General features: G+C 33.9%; 1 protein-coding gene and 1 long non-coding RNA gene across 2 annotated transcripts; one reads left to right on the top strand and one right to left on the bottom strand.

Annotated features, from left to right (window-relative positions):
* Positions 1 to 574: 574 nt before the first annotated feature.
* LOC132546002 (protein CFAP20DC-like) lies at positions 575 to 17,164 on the bottom strand. The gene is made up of 20 exons (XM_060209689.1): positions 16,725 to 17,164; positions 15,623 to 15,703; positions 14,701 to 14,794; positions 14,469 to 14,541; positions 13,914 to 14,028; positions 13,369 to 13,525; positions 12,254 to 12,345; positions 11,049 to 11,136; positions 10,711 to 10,826; positions 10,267 to 10,327; positions 9,539 to 9,703; positions 9,106 to 9,249; positions 8,470 to 8,784; positions 8,116 to 8,305; positions 7,787 to 7,904; positions 6,960 to 7,508; positions 6,177 to 6,434; positions 5,759 to 5,835; positions 5,077 to 5,189; positions 575 to 4,147 (listed from the first exon to the last, which is right to left on the bottom strand). The coding sequence occupies exons 1-20, from the start codon at positions 16,743 to 16,745 to the stop codon at positions 3,999 to 4,001; spliced, it is 2,976 nt and encodes a 991-aa protein (XP_060065672.1). The 5' UTR covers positions 16,746 to 17,164; the 3' UTR covers positions 575 to 3,998.
* Positions 17,165 to 17,351: 187 nt separating this feature from the next.
* On the top strand, positions 17,352 to 20,968 carry LOC132546000 (uncharacterized). The gene is made up of 4 exons (XR_009554054.1): positions 17,352 to 17,441; positions 18,542 to 18,597; positions 19,010 to 19,100; positions 20,145 to 20,968. It is a non-coding gene; the product is annotated as an uncharacterized LOC132546000 (long non-coding RNA).
* The last annotated feature ends 4,071 nt before the right edge of the window (positions 20,969 to 25,039 follow it).

The following is a 25,039-nucleotide window of genomic DNA, read 5'->3' as shown; positions in this document are numbered from 1 at the left end:
TCCTAGAAATCCTTTTGTTGCAGCAAGATGACAGTTGTGGTCAGTATGTAAGGTTTTGACAATATCAGTACAGATATGTCCATGCTGATATTTGTGATATTATGAGATGCCATTGTTAAGCTTATTCCTCCATTATGCATTCATGGCAATATTTTTTTAAAACAGGGGTTTGGAAATTATAGTATTGTCTTTGATGAAACGTTTTTGTATATAGGAAGAAATAATAAAATATATATACATCACTTTCTTCAGAGTGCTGTCGTTATTCTTCTCCTGTAACCAACTTGTGATGTTTTTATTCCCATTTACGACAAGTGTCATAGACAAGTCCTCTTTCTATTTTACGACAGGTGTCACAGACAAGTCCTCTACATTTTTGTGTAACACGTGTCAACCAAAAACCCTTGTCAGTAACCTTGTGCATATCACATGTGAAAGTAGTCCTTGACATTCAGTGACATGTGTCAAACATGTACATTTGTTATATGCCTTCGAGTTTACTCTTGAGAAGTATTATGAATAAAATACCATTCACAAGAAAGGTGATAAACTGATTTTTTTCATATTTCTAGTTTTATTTCTCACTCTCTCAATAGATCACAGACTTGTTTACATAAATAATACATCTTTAACATTACACATAATCATCTTCTACAAAGGACACGTCAGCTCAGGTTTCAACACTATCTGTACAGTTCTCTCGTCTATAAGTTAAAGAAGATACATATCAACTCACTCTGGGTATATACATTAAACCCTCCTTATACTGCCATCATATGTCTTCTATGTAGTGGCATATAGAAGAGCTGGACACTATAACAAGGGCTATATATATATAGAAACTGTCAAGGAAATATGGTACTTGAAAATGTGTGCAGTAACTGTGGGAAATTGGGCTCACATTTCATGAAGGTTTTTTTTCAGTGCCTTTTAGTTGGCACTTTATCCAAAACAAAACTTCTCATGAATTTTACTTTATTTACGAATTCATGGATTAACATTACCCAAGAAATAATTCTTCACATGAAAACTTATAATTTTACATTAATGAGACTTTTTTAAAAGGCTTTTCAATATGTATGTTAAATAAAACTCGTGAACTTAAAAGGTAACATTTTTCAACTCATAATTGTAAAGGCTTTTGAAAAAGAAATGCCATTCTATACATATATAAAATCCTGATTTCAGGGCTAGCTCTGGTTTTTAATTTTGATTCGCCAAACTCTGAATTTCTGAAAACTGGTTATATTTTTAGGTGACAGAATTGGGTTTCACACGACAAATTTGCTGGTTTGATTCTTTATACCTTCAGCTCTACCCATTTGGTACAATAAGTAATAATTGATACAGCTTAATCAAAATGTGTTATTTTCATGTTTTTTAGTTGTTTTTTTTTGTTGCAGTACTTTAATTCTAAGTTGTAAAGATTTATTTAAAAGAATTTTCTTTGGTTAAACTCATAAAAATGATGTAAGTATTGTGTCAAATTTAAGAAGAAAAGGGATAAGAAAGATGAAAATCCAAATTTTTCATACCAGTTTCAGTTACTTTTTTATCATGAACTGGATGTTCATTTCCTGTTTATTAGAGGCTGTCTATATTTTAGTAAAACACAGATCATCCTCATGTAAGTAAATCAATGACAGCTATAAACAGTGTTTGTTTTTGAAGTGATGGTCCAATAGTATAATTACAGAATAATGATTATTAACTAAGATTGTGTAGAGTGATCAGTTGAGGGTGAAGACAAACACCTGGGCACCCTGTGGCAGCTTACCTGTGACATGAGCCTGAGAAGATAGCTGGTAGCGAGATAATTACACCCCTTTATGTACAAAATTAACTCTGTGTATTTTGGCAATTTCCAACTTTCGCTAAAACAATTTTTAAATCGCCCATGAGTTTTCATTTTCGCCATTAGCACTGATAGCGACTGACAGCGCAAACCCTGATTTTTTAAACAAATATTCACATTTCCCTCTTGGACAAAACAAAATACTTGTACTCACTCCAATGTCAGTAGTGACCAATACTTTTACATACAACATTTACAGCAGTTACCAGTAGTCATGAATACTATTTGAAATACAATACAATTAAAACCTTCAATCTTTGAGGTAAGCTCTTATTACCTTATCATGTATAAGCAATGAAATTTCCTTATCAATCAAACATTTCATTCTTTGAGGAAAGACTTGTGAATTTGTTACTGTCACTCATAAAAAAGGAAACGAAATGCCAAGTAATTTGCTTTGAATAACATACCTTCAGTTTGTCAATACTCTTATTGGTACTTGAACAGTCACCCAAAAAATTAATAAAGATTGTTTAACTCAAATACAGCAATGAATGCTTCACTATTAACATAATTGTGTTCTGATAACAAAATAATGTCAATATGGCATTTTGGTATCTAATCTAAACTCACCCTTGTTTATCATAGTCAAAATTATCACTTGTATAAATTAACAGTAGAATTAGGCTTGACAACCTGCTCAGAATTAATACATTTTTATCCTCTAGAACATGTGCGTTTGTTTTTGTTTTGTTTTCTCAAAGTTTCACTACATATCAATTTTTTGAAAATCAGAAATCTTTTTTTGAACCAAGTAAAATATTGTTTCTTTAAACGAGGACTGCTCCATAAAATTTGAGACAATGTGCATGTTCTTTCATATACACATACTTTACACATATCTGCTAACAAGCTTGTCTACAAATGAGCAGTCAGCATTATGTTTGAAATGGTGAATAAATGAAATGTTTGTCTTTGTTATTAATTCAGAGACAAAGCAGGTAAATTCTAACCATTTTATATAATAAATAATGCTACTTTTTACAATGTAAAAAGCCTTTTTCTTCACATCAAAGTTTAAAAATAATCATTTAACTTGTCATGTTTGCATGACAGTCGATTTTTTATGTGATAGCTAACAATATAGGAAGCTAAACCATGAATGATCACCAAAAACATTCACACAAAAATTAATTAAATAATGTTAACATATAACTGTAGTGATCTTACTTTATATCCATGGATGTCTAGCATCATCTATCTCTTCACAATGCACAGTGATCAATAACAAATGAAAAACACCATGATATCATGTGTTTACAACAGGGTTGCTCATAAAAATGGTTTGCAAAAATATATCTATTTATATCAATACATTTTCTTTGAATACATATGATACGTGTATCACAACTGGCCAAGAAAACTAACCATTCACAGTGTAACATACAGCATAATCTCTGTACTATAATTATAATTAGGTGATCAGATGATACAGACGGTAGTATGATCTGTACAAATTTTAAAAATGTGGACAGAGCAATAAATGTTACAATAAGAGGGATGACTGTATATAGCGGTTACTGTATCATTACTTTTACACATTTCGCCGGGATCTCAGAATAACGAGATGTTTCAGGTGTTGGTTAATAAAACTTGTTACTCAAATTTGGATGAAACCAAGGTATGAAGTTCTCTAATCTTGTTTAAGAGAACAAATAATTCAGTTAAAGGTTGACATAATTCTCAGTTGTTATATGTGATTGACTGGGAAATGATTCAGCAAACAGATTTCCTCATATAGATGTAGTGGAGTCTACTCCAGTAGTTCTACCAAATTCTAATGTTTTATAAGGAGACTTCAGTACACCATTTTAAGATTTCTTACTGGTAACACACAACTTGTTTGTAAATTATTAAAGGTTCTGACAAGTTCTATGGCAAGGATGGTGGTTTTTGCCACCATGAAACACACACCTAAAATACATACTATACTGAAAGAACATTGCATTAATTTTCTAATCAAAAGATGAAATTTTAACTCAATGCTGATGAATAAGATTCCTTACAAATTGGTACAAACTGTAACATGGAAATTGCTGAAATGGATTCTGGTAAAAAGAGGAGACTTGACACATCTGATGTGGATTATGTAACATTGCTGATACATTGGTGTGATGGCTGCGAACAAAATCAGTCAGAAATACTACACAAGTTCATAGTATTTACAACTCCTGGGATCATAGTAACAGTTGAGACAAGGATCGTAGAGTAAATCCAACTCTTCAATAGATTCATCATCTGTTGTGTCCTGGCATCCCACTGCTGATAATCCTGCCTTCCTTGGGCTCAAATCTGTGAAAAGACAATCAGCATGACATTGCAAATAACTATTTCAACATTTTCCAAAATGTAATCATTCTCAAGAATTGAATTTACAATAAAATCAATAATTTTGAAAAGATGAAATTTATTCATATTCTGAATATTTATGTTCGTGTAAAAGCACACACATTTTCTCCCCTATCCTGCCAACATGCACATTTCCTTTGTTCTCAGTGGCTCTCTGTGACCACTAGTACACAATACTGTCAGCATAAGTTTTAACATACTTTCCACAGTGAAAATTTTTATGTCTAGACAAGATTTTAATGATAAAAAATTTGCACTTATATAACCTTTGACGAAAAAGTGAAAGTCACATGAATCATTTAACTTATCACTGCATACTTTGGGTTTAAAAGCTTAGACTCATAAGAATTTGGAAATAGGTGAAGCCCTACAGCAACTATGTCTCCCTTTTAATACTAATGATGGAACTAGTAAAAGAACAAACTGAAAATGAAAATTGAAGGAGTTGATAAACCCATAAACAGTATGGATTTTCTTGTACATTTTTTTTATAGTAAGAAACGAACTCTTGCTAAAGAGCATCAAAGAAACATTTTACACATAAAACTAAAAATAGATCATGATCCGGTTGTATGGATTAAATACAGATGTTTGTTCTCCAGGAAGTCTATTTTTGCTATTTTCAAGTATGAAATAGAGTGTCTAAAAAAAAAAAAACAGATTTCTTGAAGACAAAATTGCAAGAGATAATCATATTACTTTTCATGAAGATTACAGCCTTTTTGTGTGAAGGTTAATCTAAATCCACAAAAAACATGAACTATAACAATAATAAAACAGTTTTTACAGCACATCCAGATCACAATATTTCTAAATGCCATGGCTTCATAAGCACTTGATAATTCAAGAAATCCTTTTTCACAGACACTCACCTGAAGGTTCCTTTCGTGGAGATGGGTTATTGCTGCCTATAGAAAAGTCCTCATTAGAGCTCTTCAGCTGGCTTTGGAAGACTGGGAGGGGTGGACTGAACATTCCCCAGTCCCTGTTATTAACAATGTCATAATGTTTACTATACTAATTATCATGATGATAACACAGCTGTATGTGATCAAGATCAATTCAGCTCAATCAATGACTGATACTCTGAAACAAAACCTCAGTACAGACTTTCCTCCAATGATTTGTTACAGAACTAATGCCTAAGACTGAGATAACATTTTCTCAAACACATAATTATGAGTGAAAGGTTTTTTTTCTCTGAAAAAAGTTTTGTCAACAATGTATAAGTACTTTAATTTCTCGATTCTTCAAGTTGCCTGGATTTATTTACCTTGTGGGTAATGCATTAGAAGATCATTTTGATATGAAATCATTTCCATTTGAAATGACTTAATGTTTGGCTATGCAGATAAACCAGAGGTGTTTCATAGGATGAATCAAAGAAATCTAGTTTGGATAATGTTTGACACATCCCTGCCTTATGTATAAGTTTGTAAAATGTGGCGCAAATCACTCTTCAAAACAGACATACAAAACTGACGTATACAGGTAAGTACATTTATGACACTTTTTTATAGATGTGGACAAAAGCACTGGTTGATGGAGACCTACCTAGGGTTGGAGGATGTGAGTGTGTCAGTGCTCAGTCGAGACTTCATCTCATCCTGGTAGTTGTGAGGGGCGTTGGGCTGTTTAATTAAACATACTCTTATCAAATTACCCATTCATGATTACACAGATGTATATACATAATGGAAATTGCTATAAACACTAACAATATATGAATAATAACAAAACATTGCAAATAAGCTACATTTGAAACAGGTTAATTAATTCACCTGTTTTTTCTACATTTGAAAACAATATTTTTGCATCACTTAAACATATCTAATATCAACATGTCAAAGTACAGTTTTCATTTTTACTTCATCAAGAATCTGTCACAAAAGAACCAGCATCAAAATACAGACATTTTCATACCTAACACAACATACACCATAGACATAAATAAGGATGGCTGTTCACTTACCGGAGCCTGCCAAGTACTAAGACTAGTGTCATCATCACTAGTCAATGTAGGTGAGAAATCATACAAGTTACGAGGGTTATGCTCCTGTGTTGAGTGGGGACTCTTACTCGGAGGCATGATTGGAGCAGTTTGTTTCCTTGGTGATTCAACTACATCCTCCAACTCCTCATCATTATGGCGTTTCATACTTGATAACATTTTGGCTTCAAATGATTCTGTGATGTCAGCCATTTGATATTTTGAAAAGTCATAAGGTTTCTATAAAACAGAAAAAGAAATGGTAATGACTTTCTAACTTCCTGACATTTTAATACAGTTTATATGATTTTGAACTTAATTTCAAATTTGAATGTAAATATACTTCCAAGTCTTAGTTTTAAGGTTTTTGTTTTTATCAGAAATCATATACATATGTACATCAATCAAAAGTAGAATGGATAGACATCATAAGCATTTCCACACCTTGTTCTTACACAATAACAAAACAGATATTTGCCAGACGATTGCTGTGGAGTTTTAAAATGTGAGTGATGTATATCAGTTGTCTCCCCAATGTTGTTTTAATTCTATCTAATATTTATGATTACATTGGTACAAAATTATGAAATGATGATTCAAATTCATTTCCATTTTAAACTGACAGTTGTTAATATGATTCGAACCTAAATACAATCCAGAGAAAGAAAAGTTGTTTTTTTTTTCTTGATGTTTCAACAAATCTATATTTTTAGGGTTTAAGATGATTCAACAGAAGCAAAAAGAATTTCATCAACTGTTTCTCACCTCCGATGATTTAAGCCTTGCATCATTCATCGGAATCTCCCGTAAAGATTTCCTACTCATCCGAGAAATAGAATTTTTAGATAAATGTCCATTGTTTATTCCAGGAACCTGTAATACTGATGTGTTAGAGCTGAATCGGAGTTCAGGACTTTCATTGGCAATCTGTGGTTGTACAGGATTTAGCACTGTCCTTGGAACCTTTTTCTCTACACCAGATTTGGGACTAACTGCCAAATTGTTTGTACCACTTCTGTTTGTGCCACTGTGATTTCGGCTGTTGGTGCCACTATTTGTGCCACTATGTGGTCGACTATTTGTGCCACTATGGGGTCGACTAGTTGTGCCACTGTGTGGCCGACTGTTTGTACCACTATGTGGTCGACTATTTGTGCCACTGTTAGGACGAGAGCCTCCTAACTTTATCCTCACATGTACATCATCGTCATCACTACTTGTATTATTGTTAAAGAAATCCTCCTCGGGGCGAGCTCCTCTGGCTGACTCCTTGGAAATCTTTCTGGAATTCCTTGACAGTGACAATGTTCTTGACTGGAAAACCAACAAATTCATTGAAACCAAATGTAATTACTGTGACTACAGCATAAAAATAGAGTTGAGCTTTTTTATTGTTTTAAAAAATATTAAATATTTCTTAAGTGTTATGAATGATTCATTCAAATTTGATATATCCTTAACCCAATTTAACAAACAGTATGGAAAGTTAAACCTACACTTGACCAATAAAAGTGTAGTACTTTCCACCTTTTTTAAGCAATCATAGTTAAATTGAGAGGTTCTTTTCAATTTCTAAACTGAACAATTACTACCTGTGATGAGGAGTCCAGCTCCAAACCACTGTCTGCCTGGCTTGGGGATAAATGGCGTCGAGGTGCCGACTTTGGCGGAACAGCAAACATAAACATTTTCCTGTTGTCACTTTCTTCCCTATAAATCCAATTACATCAAGAGTAAGCTGACAATCCAAATTATATTATAAACAATAATCATCACTTCTAATTAAGTTTTAATTTAGTATTACCGGTAAGAAGAAAATTCCATAGCTTCAAGAGAAATAAAGTTTTGATATTGAACCCATACAAATCTCTTTTTTCTCTTTAAATCATATGACATGATCAAGAATGTCAGTGCCACTTACTCATCGCTCTCTTCGTACTCCTCTCTACCCAGATCCTCAGCTGAACTTTCCTCTTCGTCAGTCAGTTCATCCCAGTCCTGTCCCATCCTACCCCCTAACCCAGCCTTCTGTTTCAACAGTTCTATCACAGCACTCATAGAATCATCCATCATCTCCACTCCCTCTTCCTGATAATCTTCACAGTTGTACTCTGCAAAGTGAAATTTTGTATGAGACAATAAGCGTTGAAAGTTGATAAATCAGAAACAGGTGCAAAATGAATTTGAGTTTTCTTCTAGGAGAAATGCAATTAAGATATAAGGTCATTAAATACTGGCTATAAACATCTGTTGGTGATAATAGTACATAGCATACCTTTTGAAGCCTTGGGACTCAGTCTGTCATGTGGATCTTGCCCAGAGGCTCCAACTCCTTTGAAACGATTGCCTGTTCTCCCTTCCAGTCGATCAGAAACTTTTGGGATTCCCTGTGCCTTAATACCTCGTGGTGTTTCAGCAGACTTATTCCTGTTTGCTGAATCTGCTGTATTTTCACTGCCTTCAGTCAAAATTAATTCACCATCTGACACTAAGCGTTTGCGATGTGATGCTGTGCTACTTTTGTGACTACTAGAACTAGACTCTGAATGTTGTTGAGAATGCTTTCCAGGACCACTATTCATGCTCTCATCTGAAACAGTACACAAAGTATAAGAACTAACATTTTGTGAAATAGTCAATTCATACCATTTTGCTTCCTCATGTCAGAAGTTAGTAGCTCCACACTGAAAGTTATTCTGATCTATATTATTCCATTGGTTAATAGAAACAAGACAACTTTACATGTCACATTTAATATAAAAGCTTACTTTATAACCAGAAAATGTCATTTTACTGTTAAAATGAATGATTAATTAAAACAGAACTTTCATTTTCACTCATTTTATTAAGGTATTTAGGGTCGCTTAGATTTTTAGTCAATAGACATGATGGCAAGGTACTTGTTACTTACCAGTGACAGATCCTGCACTAGACACACGATCCTTACCCACCCCACTCCCACCAGCCTTAACACGTATCTTACGCCGTAGTCTGTCATTGGATGGCTCACGAGGGGGATGGGGTTGTACTATAGGAAAGTCCTGCTTTGGTTTGTCTGAAAAAAATTCCAAACGTAGATTTTTCACGGCATTTACTTTAAATGTTAAGTCTATTTTCATTTGTGGCCATACCATGTATCTATTTTTACACAAACATTTTCTAAATCACATAAGGATAATTTAAATTCTAATCTTAGGACTTTAAACCCATTTCATTTCTTTTGCATAACCAGATAAAAACTAAATTATTAATTTCTGAAATATAGAAAGAAGAATTTACAGATCTCCGATTTCTACCATAACTTCCAGAGTTTTGTCTACACAAAGAGGTCATGATAGTCTTACCTATTCGGGACATCATTTCCAGGTCGACCTGTGAGAGGGAGTCGGATCCCTGCCTCTGGTGAGATGGCTGGTGGGTGGAATCTTCTCGACTGTGGTCACTCCCACTGAGAAGTCCATCCTTACTTGTTATACTGGACGACAACTCTAAATGCTCCTCTGACATATCTGTAAAACAATACAGAGTCATTAATTCCTATGATGTGCCCATCTACATACATTGTTAATAAGTTAACTACTATTCAAATTGCTGTCTACCAAGAAAATATTTAAGATTTTGCCTTGTGTACGTTCTCCATTGAGGGATGACTTTCATTACATAGCATTCAAATGTGTTCCTTAGATGTTAATGACAATGCTATCACTGGGTGACTGAAATGCAGCATGTATAGAAGAGGAACATTTGTATAAACACAATTTGTCAGGCACAAAGTAGTAAAAATAGTCTCAAACCAGATTACTTTATATGTGATGTCACCCATTTTATTTTCAAACATGCAATATTATTGAAATGTTGACATTCAGTTTCTTGATAAGTAAGGATTGAACACCAGGAAATGATACTAGGCTCACAAATATTGTTTTGAAAAGGCAGATTAAGTTTTCAGAGGGCTTAAGATAAAAAAAATCTTTGAAAGAATTCAAAACTGACTAAATTCAAAAGATCAAATTAGGAAGTATTGGGGAAACCAACAAAAATGATTACCTCAATGACCTGATATCTGACTCACCTTCTGTTTGAGAATCCATGCGAGAGTAAGTATTCCTTGTACTTCTACTCGTCATACTACCCTGTAATTCAAGAACATAAAAATTCATTTCAATTCATTCTATTATTGACTAGCATATGCAAACAAGCATAATGTTTCTCATGTTTATTTTAGCTTTGAAAAAATTTGAAAACAAATTTAAAACACTCGTAACATAGGAACATCAAACAAATGTATGCCATACATTTTGCTTCTTTAGTGATAAGACATGGAATTTTCAATGGTGTAAAAAAAACTATCTCTGGAATCTGAAATAAGCTTTGATTCAATGAAAACTGGTTTACCAATGGTATGAATAAATGATAACTCGGTAAAGTCAGTGATGGCCAGGATAAGACAATAATTAACCACATCATGATGTCAGATTTTAAAAGACAGTGTTAATTCTATAAGGAAGAACTTTACCTGAGCCGACTTTCTACTGCTGTTTTGACTCGTGGATTTACAACCCAGAACCTTGGAACCAAATGCTATGTGGTAGGAATCATTTAGAGATGTCCTACGTCCACTAGAGTTTAAATCTAAATGAAACATCAAATTTAACTGTATAAAGAAATATTTTTGTTGACAAAAACAATCAAATATAGATATTTTCCTTTACCAATATTGCCTGGAATGCTTTCCTATTGATATGAAGTTAACAATATGATAAACCAAAATTGTCAAACCAGAAAATCTTAAATCTAGAGAACCTGGAGATAATATATATTTTAACCTATTACATCTGAAAGTTTAAGACATACCTAGTTCAAGTGTAGCAGATGCACGATTCACATCTCCACTCCCAGCCCTTAATCTTTCACCATGTCGGATCTTAGTCAGTGTAAGCAGCTGAAATTAATGAAAAGTTGAACCACAAAACAATTTAAGATATGATTTCAAAAGTTCACCAACTCAAACACAGGAAGTATTTTTCTGTACACCAAAGACTGTCAGAGAATATTAATATTTCCAAACAAGAATTCTTAAATCTATATTATAGATAAAGGAGAAGTATGAAAATTTTCCAATTATATTTTCAAAATAGGTATGAGTCAGACAGGGTTGAACAAGGGTTACCCTATGGGAGGGAAAGAAGCATATATTTTCAGCAAGAATACACCTTTCCATTTTATTCTATACATATTATCAATCATTTTCCTCACAAAATTCAAGTTACAACCAAATACTCTCATGTGCAAGTTTTGGTACACATTCAGAGAATAGGAAGCTGTTCAAACATTCTGGAGATATACACAACAATTGTACTAAGATTACATGTATTTCAATATTTGCTGAAAGGAATTAGGAAAATATTAAATCTAAGAAATTTAGAAGTGAACATTAAGTAACAGTAGTCATGATTTATTTCAATTTCTCTCGTAGGATTTGAGCTCAAGACTCCTGGCTTAGTAACTAGTCTTACACTCAACCAATTGAGCTGAAGAAGTTTCTCTAGCCAAGCAGTATATTGTGGCTAGTATCTACCAAGGTTACAAACTCCTCCTCCAGGAAAGAACTCAAGTTTCATGGGGTTACACTAATGCTTAAAGGGTATGGCTTAGTATTATTCATGGGTCACTTCATGAGTGCCAATGTACAGAGGTCATTTAAATATCAACCAATTGTTCTAAAGAGAAGTTCTCTCTAGCCAAACAGTATCTTGCATCAAGTATTTACCAGAGTTACATTATTTTACTATCAAGCAAAGAAATATGTAAATTCCATTTGATGCAAAGCTGGAGTAACAATTCATGAAAATGCACCGTGGAGACATGGTAAATTTTTCTCTGGAGAAGTAACGCTAGATGAATCAGGGGCATAACCTTTTGGTGTATAAAATGTATCCTAAGATGAAAAAAGATTTTACTGAGTCTTTCAATCTGGTGTATAACTCTATCATTTATATTACACACAGGGCCTAGCCCAATATTTAAGAAAAACTGGCTAGAGGCTAGTTGTACTGTACCTGTGTTATTTGCTGGACATCGTTGGCCAGTTGACATGACTTGGGTATTTGGTCAAGTTCTCCAGAATTACTAGGAGGGCATCCATACATTTCTTTATCAGGAAACAAGACACAGACATGAAATGGAATTTTAAATGAAGACACATCTTCAAAACACTCACAATCACTTAAATATCTGAGAAAAATGTACATTATTTGACACATTTGATCTGTACCTATAGAATGTTGTTGATGTATGACTAGATCAATTGGTATCCATAAACTGCTTTCAACTAGATCGTAAACAATTAAAAATTGTAATGGAAATGTGTCCCAAAAAACTACCCCTGAAATTGCAAAAGCTGTTTATTGAACTTGTATCTGTGCTCCTGGTGTTGCAATACATGTCCACCAAATTGGATCAAAATTAGATATCTAGATTTGAACACATGAGAAATCTCTGCATAATTTTCTTGCAAATAAGGAAATAAGACATGAATGCATCTGCTTCTATGCATGTAAACATCATCTATCTTTGACCCTTTAGGGTTGAACAATGATCACCTTAACTTGTAAATGTGTAGAACTTAATGTTATAATACTAAAGCATATATCTGTACCAATATGATCAGAGGTTCAAAAGATATTACACTGATTCAGAATGGGACATAATGTGACAGGCCACAATGGAACATTGGTGTATATATATGGGCAACACTACATGAAAAAATGATGGGGCACAAAATTAAAAGGAATCAAGCAAAACCGATCTATATTCCTCCACTATGTTTGCAGCCTTCCTGCCACCTTATCCTGTATTAAAATGACACAACAAAGACAGGTCTTAATTGTATTTTACTACTAGAACTGACACCTGATAGTTAAAATAATTATTCTTTTCATTATATACTTCAATAACATGGAATTAAATCATGCACCTGATAAATGGGCATTCATATCTTGTATTAATCACAATCTATTTGCATTTTCAGTTATTCTTGTATATAACCACAATTAAAATTTCCTTTTCATCTACAGAATAGCATAACAATTAAACCTCAATTTGCAATTGAAATATCACTGCCTAATAGATATTTCTGATTATTTCAGAGTACCAAAGTAGATAGGAAAGTTACCCTCATCTCCTGCTGTATCAGGTGGCTGGATCTTCATGGTGAAGATACGGCGAAGTTTACAGTTGGCAGATACAGAGATGCTTTGTGTTGCCTTGTAAGTCTGCCCCTTCCAAGTCTCCCCCACCAGAGACACCATGTCAATACACATGTTCAGCCACTGAAACAAACAACACATATATTGTATAAAAATGCATTTCTTTACATTGAATTTCATACCAGCAAATTCCAACATCTCTTATAAATTTGCTGTTATTACATATATTCCAGTATTTGAAAAATATCAAACTGTTAAACACAATTTAACGCTTAAGCTCTGACATTAAGACTATAATTCAACATTTCCCTGTAATCTAAGACAATCACATGTTTGAAATAAGATTATTTCACAAACCCCATTTCCGGAGACTTGAGACTTCTAAAAGGTTTAACACTAAGTCAGGGCATTGATAAACAAACATGATCTACATTGTTACCATGCTATGTGTATAGAACTAAAATGAATTCTCATTACAGCATCTTGTACCAAGTTCAAGTTTGCTTCTTACAATACTTCTCCGTAGGATGGTGAGAGGTATCTTGGCATGGAGAGGTGTCACCTGGGTCTCCTTCTGTGCTGTTGAGAAGTGTAGTCTTCTTTTGTTATTCCCTAAGTCTGCCACTCTGTAACAGTTTAAACTTATCATAAATATGTCACAAATAATGTATTTGCCATAATAAGCACCCATACTCCCATAATAATCTCCCCATGTTCGAGTATTTCAACCTGCATAATTGTCAAATTTCCTAAATTCTCTCACATGAAGAATGACTTTTAATAGATATAACTTTCATTTTTAATTGCAATCTGTCCTCTGCTCATGGATGCCTCATTCATTATATTTGCATCCTGTTTAACACTATTAAATGGGGAAAATCCATGAAATAACCAAACTCATTAAAATCATAACTATGTATTTTATTAGCTCAAACAATTCAATTTGTCGTATAATTTAAACCATCTATACATATGCAGGTTATAGACAGAAATTCAGTTTTAATGATCCAACCAGACAGATATTTACTAGATTAAATCTTTGAGGACAGTAAGAAACTATACATACCCAAGTTCAATGGAAAGGTCTTGACCCTTTGCTAGATGAAGCTGTATTACTATGTATCGCTGGATCAAAGGAACTGTAAGGAAGAAAACATTCACATTTAATAAGAATACTCTGTCAACACAAGAGAACTTTATATCCGGAAAGTGTCCAAAATTTCTCAAAGGGCAAAAATTATGGTTAATTCAGTAAAACCATGAATCAATCATATACCACAGATATTACAGTTGCCTACCTGCTTGTGACTGGTCCTTCGGATAATGGACCTTGGTAGTGGATGGTGTCCCTTCAAGACTGTATATAAAGCTCTTTACCTCCTTATCATACACCTGTGATAGATGTATGTTCATACAGATATAGTTACATAAATAGATTTTTATATATGCATAGGATGACAAAGTAAAATGTATTTCAACTAATGCGGTGAAGGTGGTATGAGTTTATTTAGAGGTGATCAATAAAAATAACCATAAACACAATCCAAAGTAATGTAACATTACAATATGTCTGCAGTGTTCAGACTTACATGATTCAGTTCTACCAGTTTATATTTCTACCAAAATCATTCATTTTCATATCTAATGAAATTGTGAAAATTGAAAGTTTCTAGTATTCTGTAATCCTTTTACTAATTCAATATGCTTATTGATAATTCCAAGATCAATTACTTTCATTCATTTCCACAGTCAAACACAGTTTTGCAAGGTTTTTATGATCAATACACTACTGATACCAGCACTGAAACAAAATGTGATTTAAAACCTGGAACTTCAGTTCTAGTACCAGTAACTCGGTTTCAAAATCAAAGTTTGATTCACTGATCAACCTACAGTGATTCAGTCACTTATAAAAAACTCCATTGTAGAAGCTTCTTAACTTCTTTTTGAAAAGACAATGAGATCTAAATGTCAATGGTGAACTGTAATAAGATTCTCTGATGATGTACTGTCTATATAGATAAATCAGAATGGTACAAATCTATGGTACCCTTTACTTTGAGTATGTACAAAACTCAGTTTATGTATTTGCCTTTGGGCTTATTACAGGATAATAATGGTAATGCTGAATAAGGAACACTGAACCATCTATATAAGAATTAAGTCCATGAGTTACACAATTACGAATATATATTGTCTAGAATGGGAACACAAAGGTACCTTTTTAACTCCACCACTGAACTTCCAATGAGCTGAAGATTCCTTTCCTTGTAAGGTAAGAAGTTCAAAACAGGGGCCACCCTGAAGAAGAGAAAAATAAGATTTTGATTTGAGATAATGATCAAAATGTTTCTTATTTCACTGGAAATATTGCAAATCAACTTTCACCCGTAGTAAAAATCCCACTATCAACACTATCAAATATATACATATTGATCAGATCTGTATAAGGCCATTGCTTGTTTTACATAATGCATGTATATAATACAGCAGGCAATCTAAGCTGCTTAATGGCAATAAATACAGCAATACACATGGAAGCCCAACTCAATGAAATTGCTGATGCCATCCTAATATCCAAAACTATTTAATGGTCATAGACTAACAAAAGTTCATCTAACTCATACTTGTGAAGTTTTGTCCTGAATCTATTGCCCATAGGTTTTGCATCAGAATTGAACTTGCAACCCCACTGAATCATTCTTAAGAGGCAACTAAATTTAAGATTTGAGCTTTCTAAACAACTATTTCTTCTTAATGTCTCTGCTGACACTGCTTTACTTTTGTACTTTAGTTGAATTATCACCCTTTTGGGAAAGGCTTTTGGCTCTGTTGCCTGGTCAAGGTATACCAGCCTTCAAAAATGGTAATTAGTACTACCTCATACTTAATCTTCATTATTATGGTTATGTAACAAATGGTTTGATCATTGTTAGTATATACTTTTAGTGTAGTAGCACTATAAAGTCAACTTCAGTTCCACACTATCACAATGATGCTTACTCGAACATATCGCGTCCTCCTGAAAACACACATTCATTTTGAATACATTCAAGGCAATTCTTAAATGACCTCAACTGTTAATAAGGCATTAAGCAATATAAAACCACACCTATTCTTAATTCAACTTGGAACACCTAACACACATCAATACATTTCTGACCGTCTTAGTAAAATATCTGTCTGCAGTGGTGATCTGAAATTGCAATCAACACATGAAAAAATTGCAATGTTTGCAAATTCATATCATGAAGACCCTGAAAACACCTTACTTAAGCAATGCAACACCCCCAATCCTTCCTACAATCTGAATTATCATTACCTGGTAGTCATTTTTGAACATGGTGTTATGTTACTGCTCCAACTGTTTTATTGCTATATTGAAAATATAGATTCTGAAGTGTAGTATGCTGCGGAGTCCTGGAATTCGGGAATATTCCTGGATAATTTAGCATGTACTTTTACCATCATTTTCAGGGGAAAGTTGCGACCCAAAAGTCGTGGAAAATCATTTGCATCTTCATTGTGAATGTTCGATACGGATGATTTCATTTATTACTCAATGCCACTTTTTTAAACTTGGTAAACAGACAATCTTTCACTTGGCAGATGTGTATTCCAGTCTGCTCTCTCTCCGAATTCTAACTCGTCTTTATGAACCAGGTCAGTGGCAACTCGATTTCTTTTAAATGTGCTCCAAATATTTCGTTAACAGATATCGCGTCGTTATAGTATCATCGTTACTTTGAAACCACGACAATAATTATCCAAACGTGCCAAGTTTGCAAACAAAAGTTTCGGAAGTTCCAATCCTGTCCTCCATTTTGGTTGCTACTGAGTCTGTGCGTCCTCACGGACCAATGAAATTAGTCGTAACATATTAAAACGATGTAACGTATATGATTTACGTTTCTTCACCTCACTGCTCGATTGCCCATATCGCTGAATGCGTCTATACGTTCAGGTAACACCAACGTGCCCGCGACCACTTACAGTCAACACATATATCCACACATCCTAAAAATGTCTGGAAGAGAAGGTATGATACGTTACGATATTTTAATTGAAAAATTCTCAGATTGTTTACCAATAGGCGTTTGAAGATGAGTATGTTTTTATAAAAGTAGTTTTCCAAAATATGCCGTGATACGCAGTGATTATGCTACTGATCACAATACAATAAGCTTTATTTTGTGTCGTATATGATAAACAAAGTCAACATTAGCTCAGAGGAGCTATTATTACGACAAAACATATCAATGTAAAAGAAAAAAACAAAATGTGAAACATACGTGTATGGACATAAAACATGCACAGAGTAGTAACTCGAGATGTTTATTACGGGATTTCCATTGATTAAAATGTACATAAAGACACAGCATATTTAAGTTATGAAAGCACTAACGGTTATAAATTAAAATGGCCCAGAGGTCTGGGCCAGTATAGTCCCCACAAACTAGGTCCCTAGTCCATAAAATATATATAGAAACAAACAGTAAGAAATAAACATTGGCAACATAGACCAAATGACAAACACACACAGAAAGCAGATCAAGGTTTCATTTTGGCACAGATAGAACAGGAACATATCGGGCCATCCCAGGTGTGGATCAGCCTCCTGAATTCTGGGTAGTATTCACACTTCCGTAATTCATTCGGAAGGCTGTTCCACACCTGTGCTGCCTCAAAACTAAACAATTTCTGTCCATACTTGGTAGACTTTACATTTGGCACAGTGACTGTGTAGTCCTTCCTAAAATTATAAATAGACTTTAAATTTCACCAGATCTTGAATGTATTCAGGGGACAATTTGTATAAAATTTTGTAAACTTCACAGCCCATGTCTTTAAGTCTCTTGATGTGTCCAGCGAGAGCTAAGAACTATTCAGAAGTATAATCATTCAAACTCAAATTCGTGTAAAACGTTAGATTCCTGTAGTTAGGTCCATAGATGGGCATGTAACAATACACATTCAAATTCACACAAAAAACGTGCCTGTTTAAGTTTTGGATTTCAAATCTTGTTACATATCCAAGTGATTAAGCATACAATGAATGATAAATATCAGTATTGTAAACTAAGACAGAGCTTTATATATGTGTTTATTCGAAATGAAAATTTTCGTCTTGATATACAGGAGGGAAAAAGAAGCCTTTGAAGGCTGCGAAGAAACAGCAACACGAAGCGGATGAGGTAAGTATAGCTCTCGGTCAGTATGTTATGCTGATTAACCAATGACTCATGAAGTCCCATCTGATAGCTGTTTCTGTCTGTTAGAGCCTGTAGTTAATGGCAAGTTATATAATACTGATCAGTGTGTGCACTCATTTAAAATAATAAAGTTTAAAGACATGATCTACAATGAAACCCCACATATTCCATATGAAAATTACTAAGCTTTTTATACTGTTACCATTAAGAATGAAAAAAAAGATAACTAGATAAAAAGGCTTTAAAAACAGGGCAATGTATTTGTACTTTTTTACATGATGAAGTGATTTGTTGCTTAATAATATAGGGTTGACTCTTCCAAGTATTGCACTAGTCAGTATTGGAGTATCTGTTATGACCTTAGATACTAAAGAAAGTATTCTTTTTTACTTAGGAAGATTTAGCATTCAAACAGAAACAAAGAGAAGAGCAAAAAGCTTTAGAAAAGGCAAAAAAAGAGGTATCAGGAAAGAAAGGACCTATGGGTAAGCCATGTCATTATTTACATGTCCTGTGTTTTTGTATGATATTCTATCAGTTTATTTTCAATAAAATTCAATACAAATATCCAAACAAGTTCAAAAAATGTTCATAAACAGAGACTTTGATACATTTTTCTTTTGAGGCATACTGGGATTTAAAAAAGGGAGTTCAAAACTTCAATAAAGAAGATTTGCTAAGTCCATATCTAGGAAATTTTAATATCAATTACAGTCATTCTACTTGTATGGATGACATGACTAGGTCAGTACTCTAAATGAAAAAAGTTCTCTATCCAGTGACATGATATGAAAACCTGGTTCATGAAACAATTTCACAGTATAGTTGTTCCATATGTAAAGTCACATTTTCATTGCGGGATGCTTTTGTAGATCCTTAAAGTGATTTACAGACATGTAGTTCCCTGAGCAGTGAGCAGGGTGTATTGATGACAATCTTTTTGTTACACGGTTTACTTATGTCCCAATGAAAGTTGTCACAAGGCATATACAGTTCATGTAATATAAGGGATTCAGAACTGGGAAGAGGGATCAGTACTGTGTCTACTTCAGGGAATGTTGATATCTTGGTACCAATATTATTTGCTGATCCCATTTAAGACTTGGAATCTTTGTCTTTTCCCATTTCTGTCTTTTCTTCCTTTCTCCTGATTTTGCTTTACTTCAGAATTCCTTGTCCCTACCTTTTGTATATATTGCATGATAGATTGGCTGTCATGATGTAATATTTCTATTTTTCAAAGTTTTGCTCACAAATGATCTTGATGATAGGTTCAGTTGGGACAGAAAAAGATGACATTTCTTTAATAAGGAGAATATTGTTATAATTGTAATGATTTGTACAAGTAAAAATTAATTGCAACTAATTTACCTGTTTTTTGTTTTTCCCTTTTCTCTTCTATTTTAACATTGACAAAAACATTATTTGATGAAAACTTGCACATTCCAAACATTATCGTTTTCATTATCATGTACATGTAGTGTACAAAGAAAACATCATCTGATATTGTTTCTTTAACTTATTCACAGGTGGTGCTGGCATAAAGAAATCAGGAAAGAAATGACCCTGACAGAATAGACAGACAAAAGCTATTAGAATCACCTAAAAACACACATCAGATCATGGTTATATGATATACTTATTACATTGGATGTTTTTATCATCAATGGACTGTATACAAATTATTAACTATCATGAATGCACCATTTAAAGTCATGTTCTGTACTGTCAATATTAACTGAATTTATGTGTAATTTTTAGGAACATTTTAAAGATTTTAAGGATAAGTCAGGAGCAGATTGAGAAATGTATGTAGCAGCATTAGGATAATATCAAATTGATAGAGTTTATAAACTGCACACTAGCATTTAATTTTCTTCTTGGTTTTAGAATTTCTTGTTCATGTACCAGGTATTTATCAATCCGGGCCATTTTCATGTCACTTTCAAGTTTTGTTTTGGATGGTTGTATATGTGCAGATAAAGATATGATGATTGGGTTGACAGATATATATCCCAAGACATTTTTATGCATGCTTTTTTGCTGACATTATTCTGTAATGTAGATAAGTAACCTGTTTCCTCACTTCATTAGAACTGTTTATCTCTGTTTGTAATTTTCTGCCTTGTTTGATCCTGCTACAAAAAGTTTATTGTGTTCAGTAGATTTTTTAATGTGGTTATGGATATACATTGTGCAATACATGTTGGGATATAAGTTTAAATAAAGACAAGAAATCTCCTATCTTGACATTTTGATGCAAGTTATTATTCTTTATCAGATGCAAAATGAAATTGTTCTTTTGAAAGAGATACTAACATGACATGGTAACCGATAAAAAATCAAATTATGATATGCCTTGTTGTTGTTATTTGACAATTAGACTCAATACATTGTACCTACAATATAGATAAGTATTAATGAATATAACATGAAGAATATTAGTAGTGTTATATGGGAAAATCAGAACATCTTCATGTTATTTTATTTTAATGATGACCGATTTATCCACAGTAACACAAAGAGAAAACAAAATATTTTGTTGGAATAAAGTCTGATAATGTTTACAAAACATATTTACTCATTCGAGGTCACACAGATCATATTTGTTATACCAAATGGCCTCGATTCACATTTTGTTAGTAAGTTTCAGGGATGGAGCCCAACAAAATAATGTTTCCAAAAAATTGCCTTGATCATTGTTCATGGTCACAGGGTCAAATTTGTAAGCTGATTTACCAAAACATCAGTGTTTCCTCGTCTGTGTGTCAATATTACGGTAAGTATGAACCGTCGTTAAACAGCTGAAACTACATTGTGTAATACTACATTGTTCTGTGATTTATGACGAAGTCAATACTTTGAAGGGGCGCAACTCTTACAACTTTACTAGGCGAAATTAAAGTCTTCATACATATCAGCCAAAACACAGGGAAATAAATTGCGACCTATTCAGTGAATTAACAAACAAAATGCTATTCTGATGACTGTAAAACACCACCCTACAGTCCCATTTCTCCTCGAGAAACCAATTACTCTGATGGATGAGATATCTTTTTTTTTTCAGTCACTACAGAACAGTCGTCGTTAACAACTACACCCGAGAGAGAAGTTATTTTGATTTACGTCACTATACGGCCTCCTGTAAACAGAATATTTACAAGATACGTCCTTGAAAATTCCATAGATAACATATTGATATCGAGTTCATTATTGTCACAAATGTCCATGAAACAATGAAACTAACGATGTAAAAAACCAGTTATGTTGTAGCACCTGTTCTGTCCGGTTACTTCCTTACAGGTCGCACTATCATTTTATGGGATCTTCATTTTCAAAAGAATAAAAATATCATACACATTAAAGATATTTCCCTCCACCAGTGTTTTCAATAAAACCAAGTGAATACAAAACAGTTATAGAGACTTTGGTTACCCTTAAAACTTGCTGGTCGGCCTATATTATCTGATATTGTGTTGACTGTTACACGGCGTCTGTCATCATTTTCTCGCCGTGTAAACCTTTCAACATTGTTGGAGTAGGCCTTTGGTATATTTCCCGTCCATTTGCATTTTGAGGGTTCATTTTTACTGAATATTGATATAAAATTAAAGTTGTTGTGTTATTTCATTTTAAACAGACCCATATTAAGTCCAAATTCCCATGACTTTACCGAATTATCAGGGCCCTGTGATAAAGCAGCCTATACATAGCCCGTAGAAATACCATCCATGGACGGAACGAATTACATGACAAGTCTACTGACGCAAACTGAAGTACAAACAAATTATTCTTGACACGCAACAAGCTTGCTTGTTTGGAACACAACACACTACATGTAATTAAGCCTAATTATTTTGTTTTTGTACAAGAAGATTACGAAAAACAAAAAAAGGTGTTTGTAGTGTTTTTATTCGTTTTTTCGTCGGACACTTGAATGAATACGACTATGGAATCTTGACAGCAGCAAACCGACTGCGTTGAGGCGCTAACGTGCAGAAAAGAGAGGGGCTTATCTTTGTGTAATGTGGATCGAGGATACAAAGAAATCAGTAGCACGGGCAGACTTGTGTGTATATATGAAATGTTAATTTCCAACTACACGAAAAAGGAAGACGACAAACATTTCACGGAGAAATATTCTCACCAACACATGTTGTATATCATTTAAAAGGCATAGATATTTATTCATATCAACCGTTACAGTTTTCTACAACCTCTATCATTTCTGCTTAACACGAGGATCGCCGATGGTATTTTTCGAATAGGAAACTACTCAGGTCCTACGTCTTTCTTGATTTTTGAGCTCCATACTTGGGGAAATACTATATATCAATGGACACAAACTCATCGAAAACGGGATCATTAAAATGAACAGCTTCCTTCTTACATAAGTGATGATATTATAATTTAAGAAGTGTAAATATTGTTAACTAGAAGCAGCCAGCGCACATTGTCGTGTACTGGTACGTGGTCCGGAGGGGACTTTACAAGATGACGGACCATGTACATGACGGATATTTTTGGCCATACAAATTTCGAATGGCGGCATAATGCCACTGAGTGGCGTAAAACTCGTTCAATAAATGAGTATAAGTTAATCAATTCTTAAATAAACACAGTGCGCGCAACTATTTATGTAATACTTTCAATATTAAGTAAAAGATGTTTTAATGGTTCCAGCACCTGTGTGTGGAATTACAGCGTGTATTTGGCGCACTGTTGCAACTGCACCCCTTTCACGTCACCAACTCTTAATATACACAATCATTCTCACCTGGTAGACGAATACAAACTACCTACGGGGTATCCTTTGCGTCACATCGTTGTTTTTTAGAGCCTTCACTGACAGGTATTAATGGTCGCTATTCGTTTGTAGTAGGCGTTAATTTGGCTCATCTTTCCTGGGAATGTTGTTACTAATTATCGCTGACATATGCATCTTGTAGAGAACGCACTCAGATAACAGTTTATTTGTCGCCTCCTGGACATGGAGCTATACGTTCAGATTTCGACCAATGTTGACTTTCTTTATTCTCTTCACAGGTTTCAGCAGTTGAGTTTCCCTGCTCTCAGCTACCACACACACACACCTCCTCCCCTACCCCCTTTCCTTCACTGACGAAATCCAGGAGGTTGTCGGAACAGATGCATGATGCAGTTTAATGTTTGACTATACTGTGTTTTATTCTAAAATTGTATTGAAAGGGGCTATTTACTTCTGAACATAAACCAAATATTTCACATTCTCAGCATGTTCAGGAATTGGTGATGTAAGTTCGGATCGAAAGTAGCAGAAATAATTGTAAGATGGAGTCTGGAATGAACGGATGGCTATCCGGGTTTTAAGATGCGGAAATTATATTGTGCTTGGTAACACTAGCAAAGAAAATAGTGTTTAATTAAGCAAAGGAGCCATGATCTACAAAATTTCTAGTACAATAGATAGACTTCTCGGTGCTATGTTTACTAGGTTTAACAACGACTGCCCTTGTTTTGATTTATCAAAAGACAATGTAACGGACTTATAAATATCACGTTGTATATCGCACTGCGTGGTGATTTACGCGTTTAACACAAGTACCAAGGACGGACCAATTTAGACTGGTCTTCTGTCATAAACACATTATTGTATATCAACAATTAAAACATTGAAGAGAAGCAATAATTGTCTAACCAAAATGTCACGAAGTAAGTGCAGTTTCGTGCTATCATAACCATGAATACAAAGCATAAAGTTGTTTAAGTTTTAAAGTCGGACAGAGAATCTCCAACGTAGATAAAGAACAATGGTGTTTTGATAACTTAAGATTTACGAAATCTGTCAGGTTTTTTTTAAATACAAAGGTCAATAACACCTCCTGATTTGGTTGAATGTAAATGCTGTTTAGGAAAACATAATTTCATACCAAGTATGAAAGTGGTCAGCTCACGGAAAACTGTAGGAGATGATACAAATTAGTAAATGACTAAGGGGCAATAACTCTTCCAAAATCTTAATAACAACTTATGATAACCAAGTTTGAAAGAAATCGATAGAATATTGAAAGAGAAAATCATCGGACACCTCAAAATTTACGACGAACGGAGAATATCAATTTTCTATATCAATGCATGGTACCGCCGCAATAATCCTTTTGCGTAATTCCGAGTTTGCTTTTATGAATCAATTATGAACCGTAGGCGAAGACCACAATTTTCCTGACGTCATCATTATAATTTGAAAATAGCTTTGTCAACGATAAAGAACTAAGTTTTATTTGCAATGTGACTGCCAACTGGATAAAATATATTTTTCAATATCGAGCCTTAAACGATTCATTGAAATATCTTTCTCCGTTACATTTTTATAAGCTAGGTATGTCAACCAAACAAATCCAATGTTGAAATGACGCATTAATGAGGTTATTCAGATTTAATTGTT

The sequence above is a fragment of the Ylistrum balloti genome, unplaced genomic scaffold (genome assembly GCF_031769215.1).
Source record: "Ylistrum balloti isolate Yb309-2 unplaced genomic scaffold, AGI_CSIRO_Ybal_v1 Utg369872, whole genome shotgun sequence".
NCBI classification, from domain to species: Eukaryota; Metazoa; Mollusca; class Bivalvia; order Pectinida; family Pectinidae; genus Ylistrum; species Ylistrum balloti.
This window is presented reverse-complemented; position numbering and strand designations above follow the sequence as displayed.

Excerpts from the sequence above, each read along its gene's own strand:
- LOC132546002 (XM_060209689.1), bottom strand. The coding sequence starts at position 16,745 with ATGTTCAAAAATGACTACCAG. Across the intron at positions 14,029-14,468 it reads GACCTTTCCATTGAACTTGG|AGTGGCAGACTTAGGGAATA; the intron begins GTATGTATAGTT and ends AAACTGTTACAG. Across the intron at positions 12,346-13,368 it reads TGATACAGCAGGAGATGAGG|AAATGTATGGATGCCCTCCT; the intron begins GTAACTTTCCTA and ends TTCCTGATAAAG.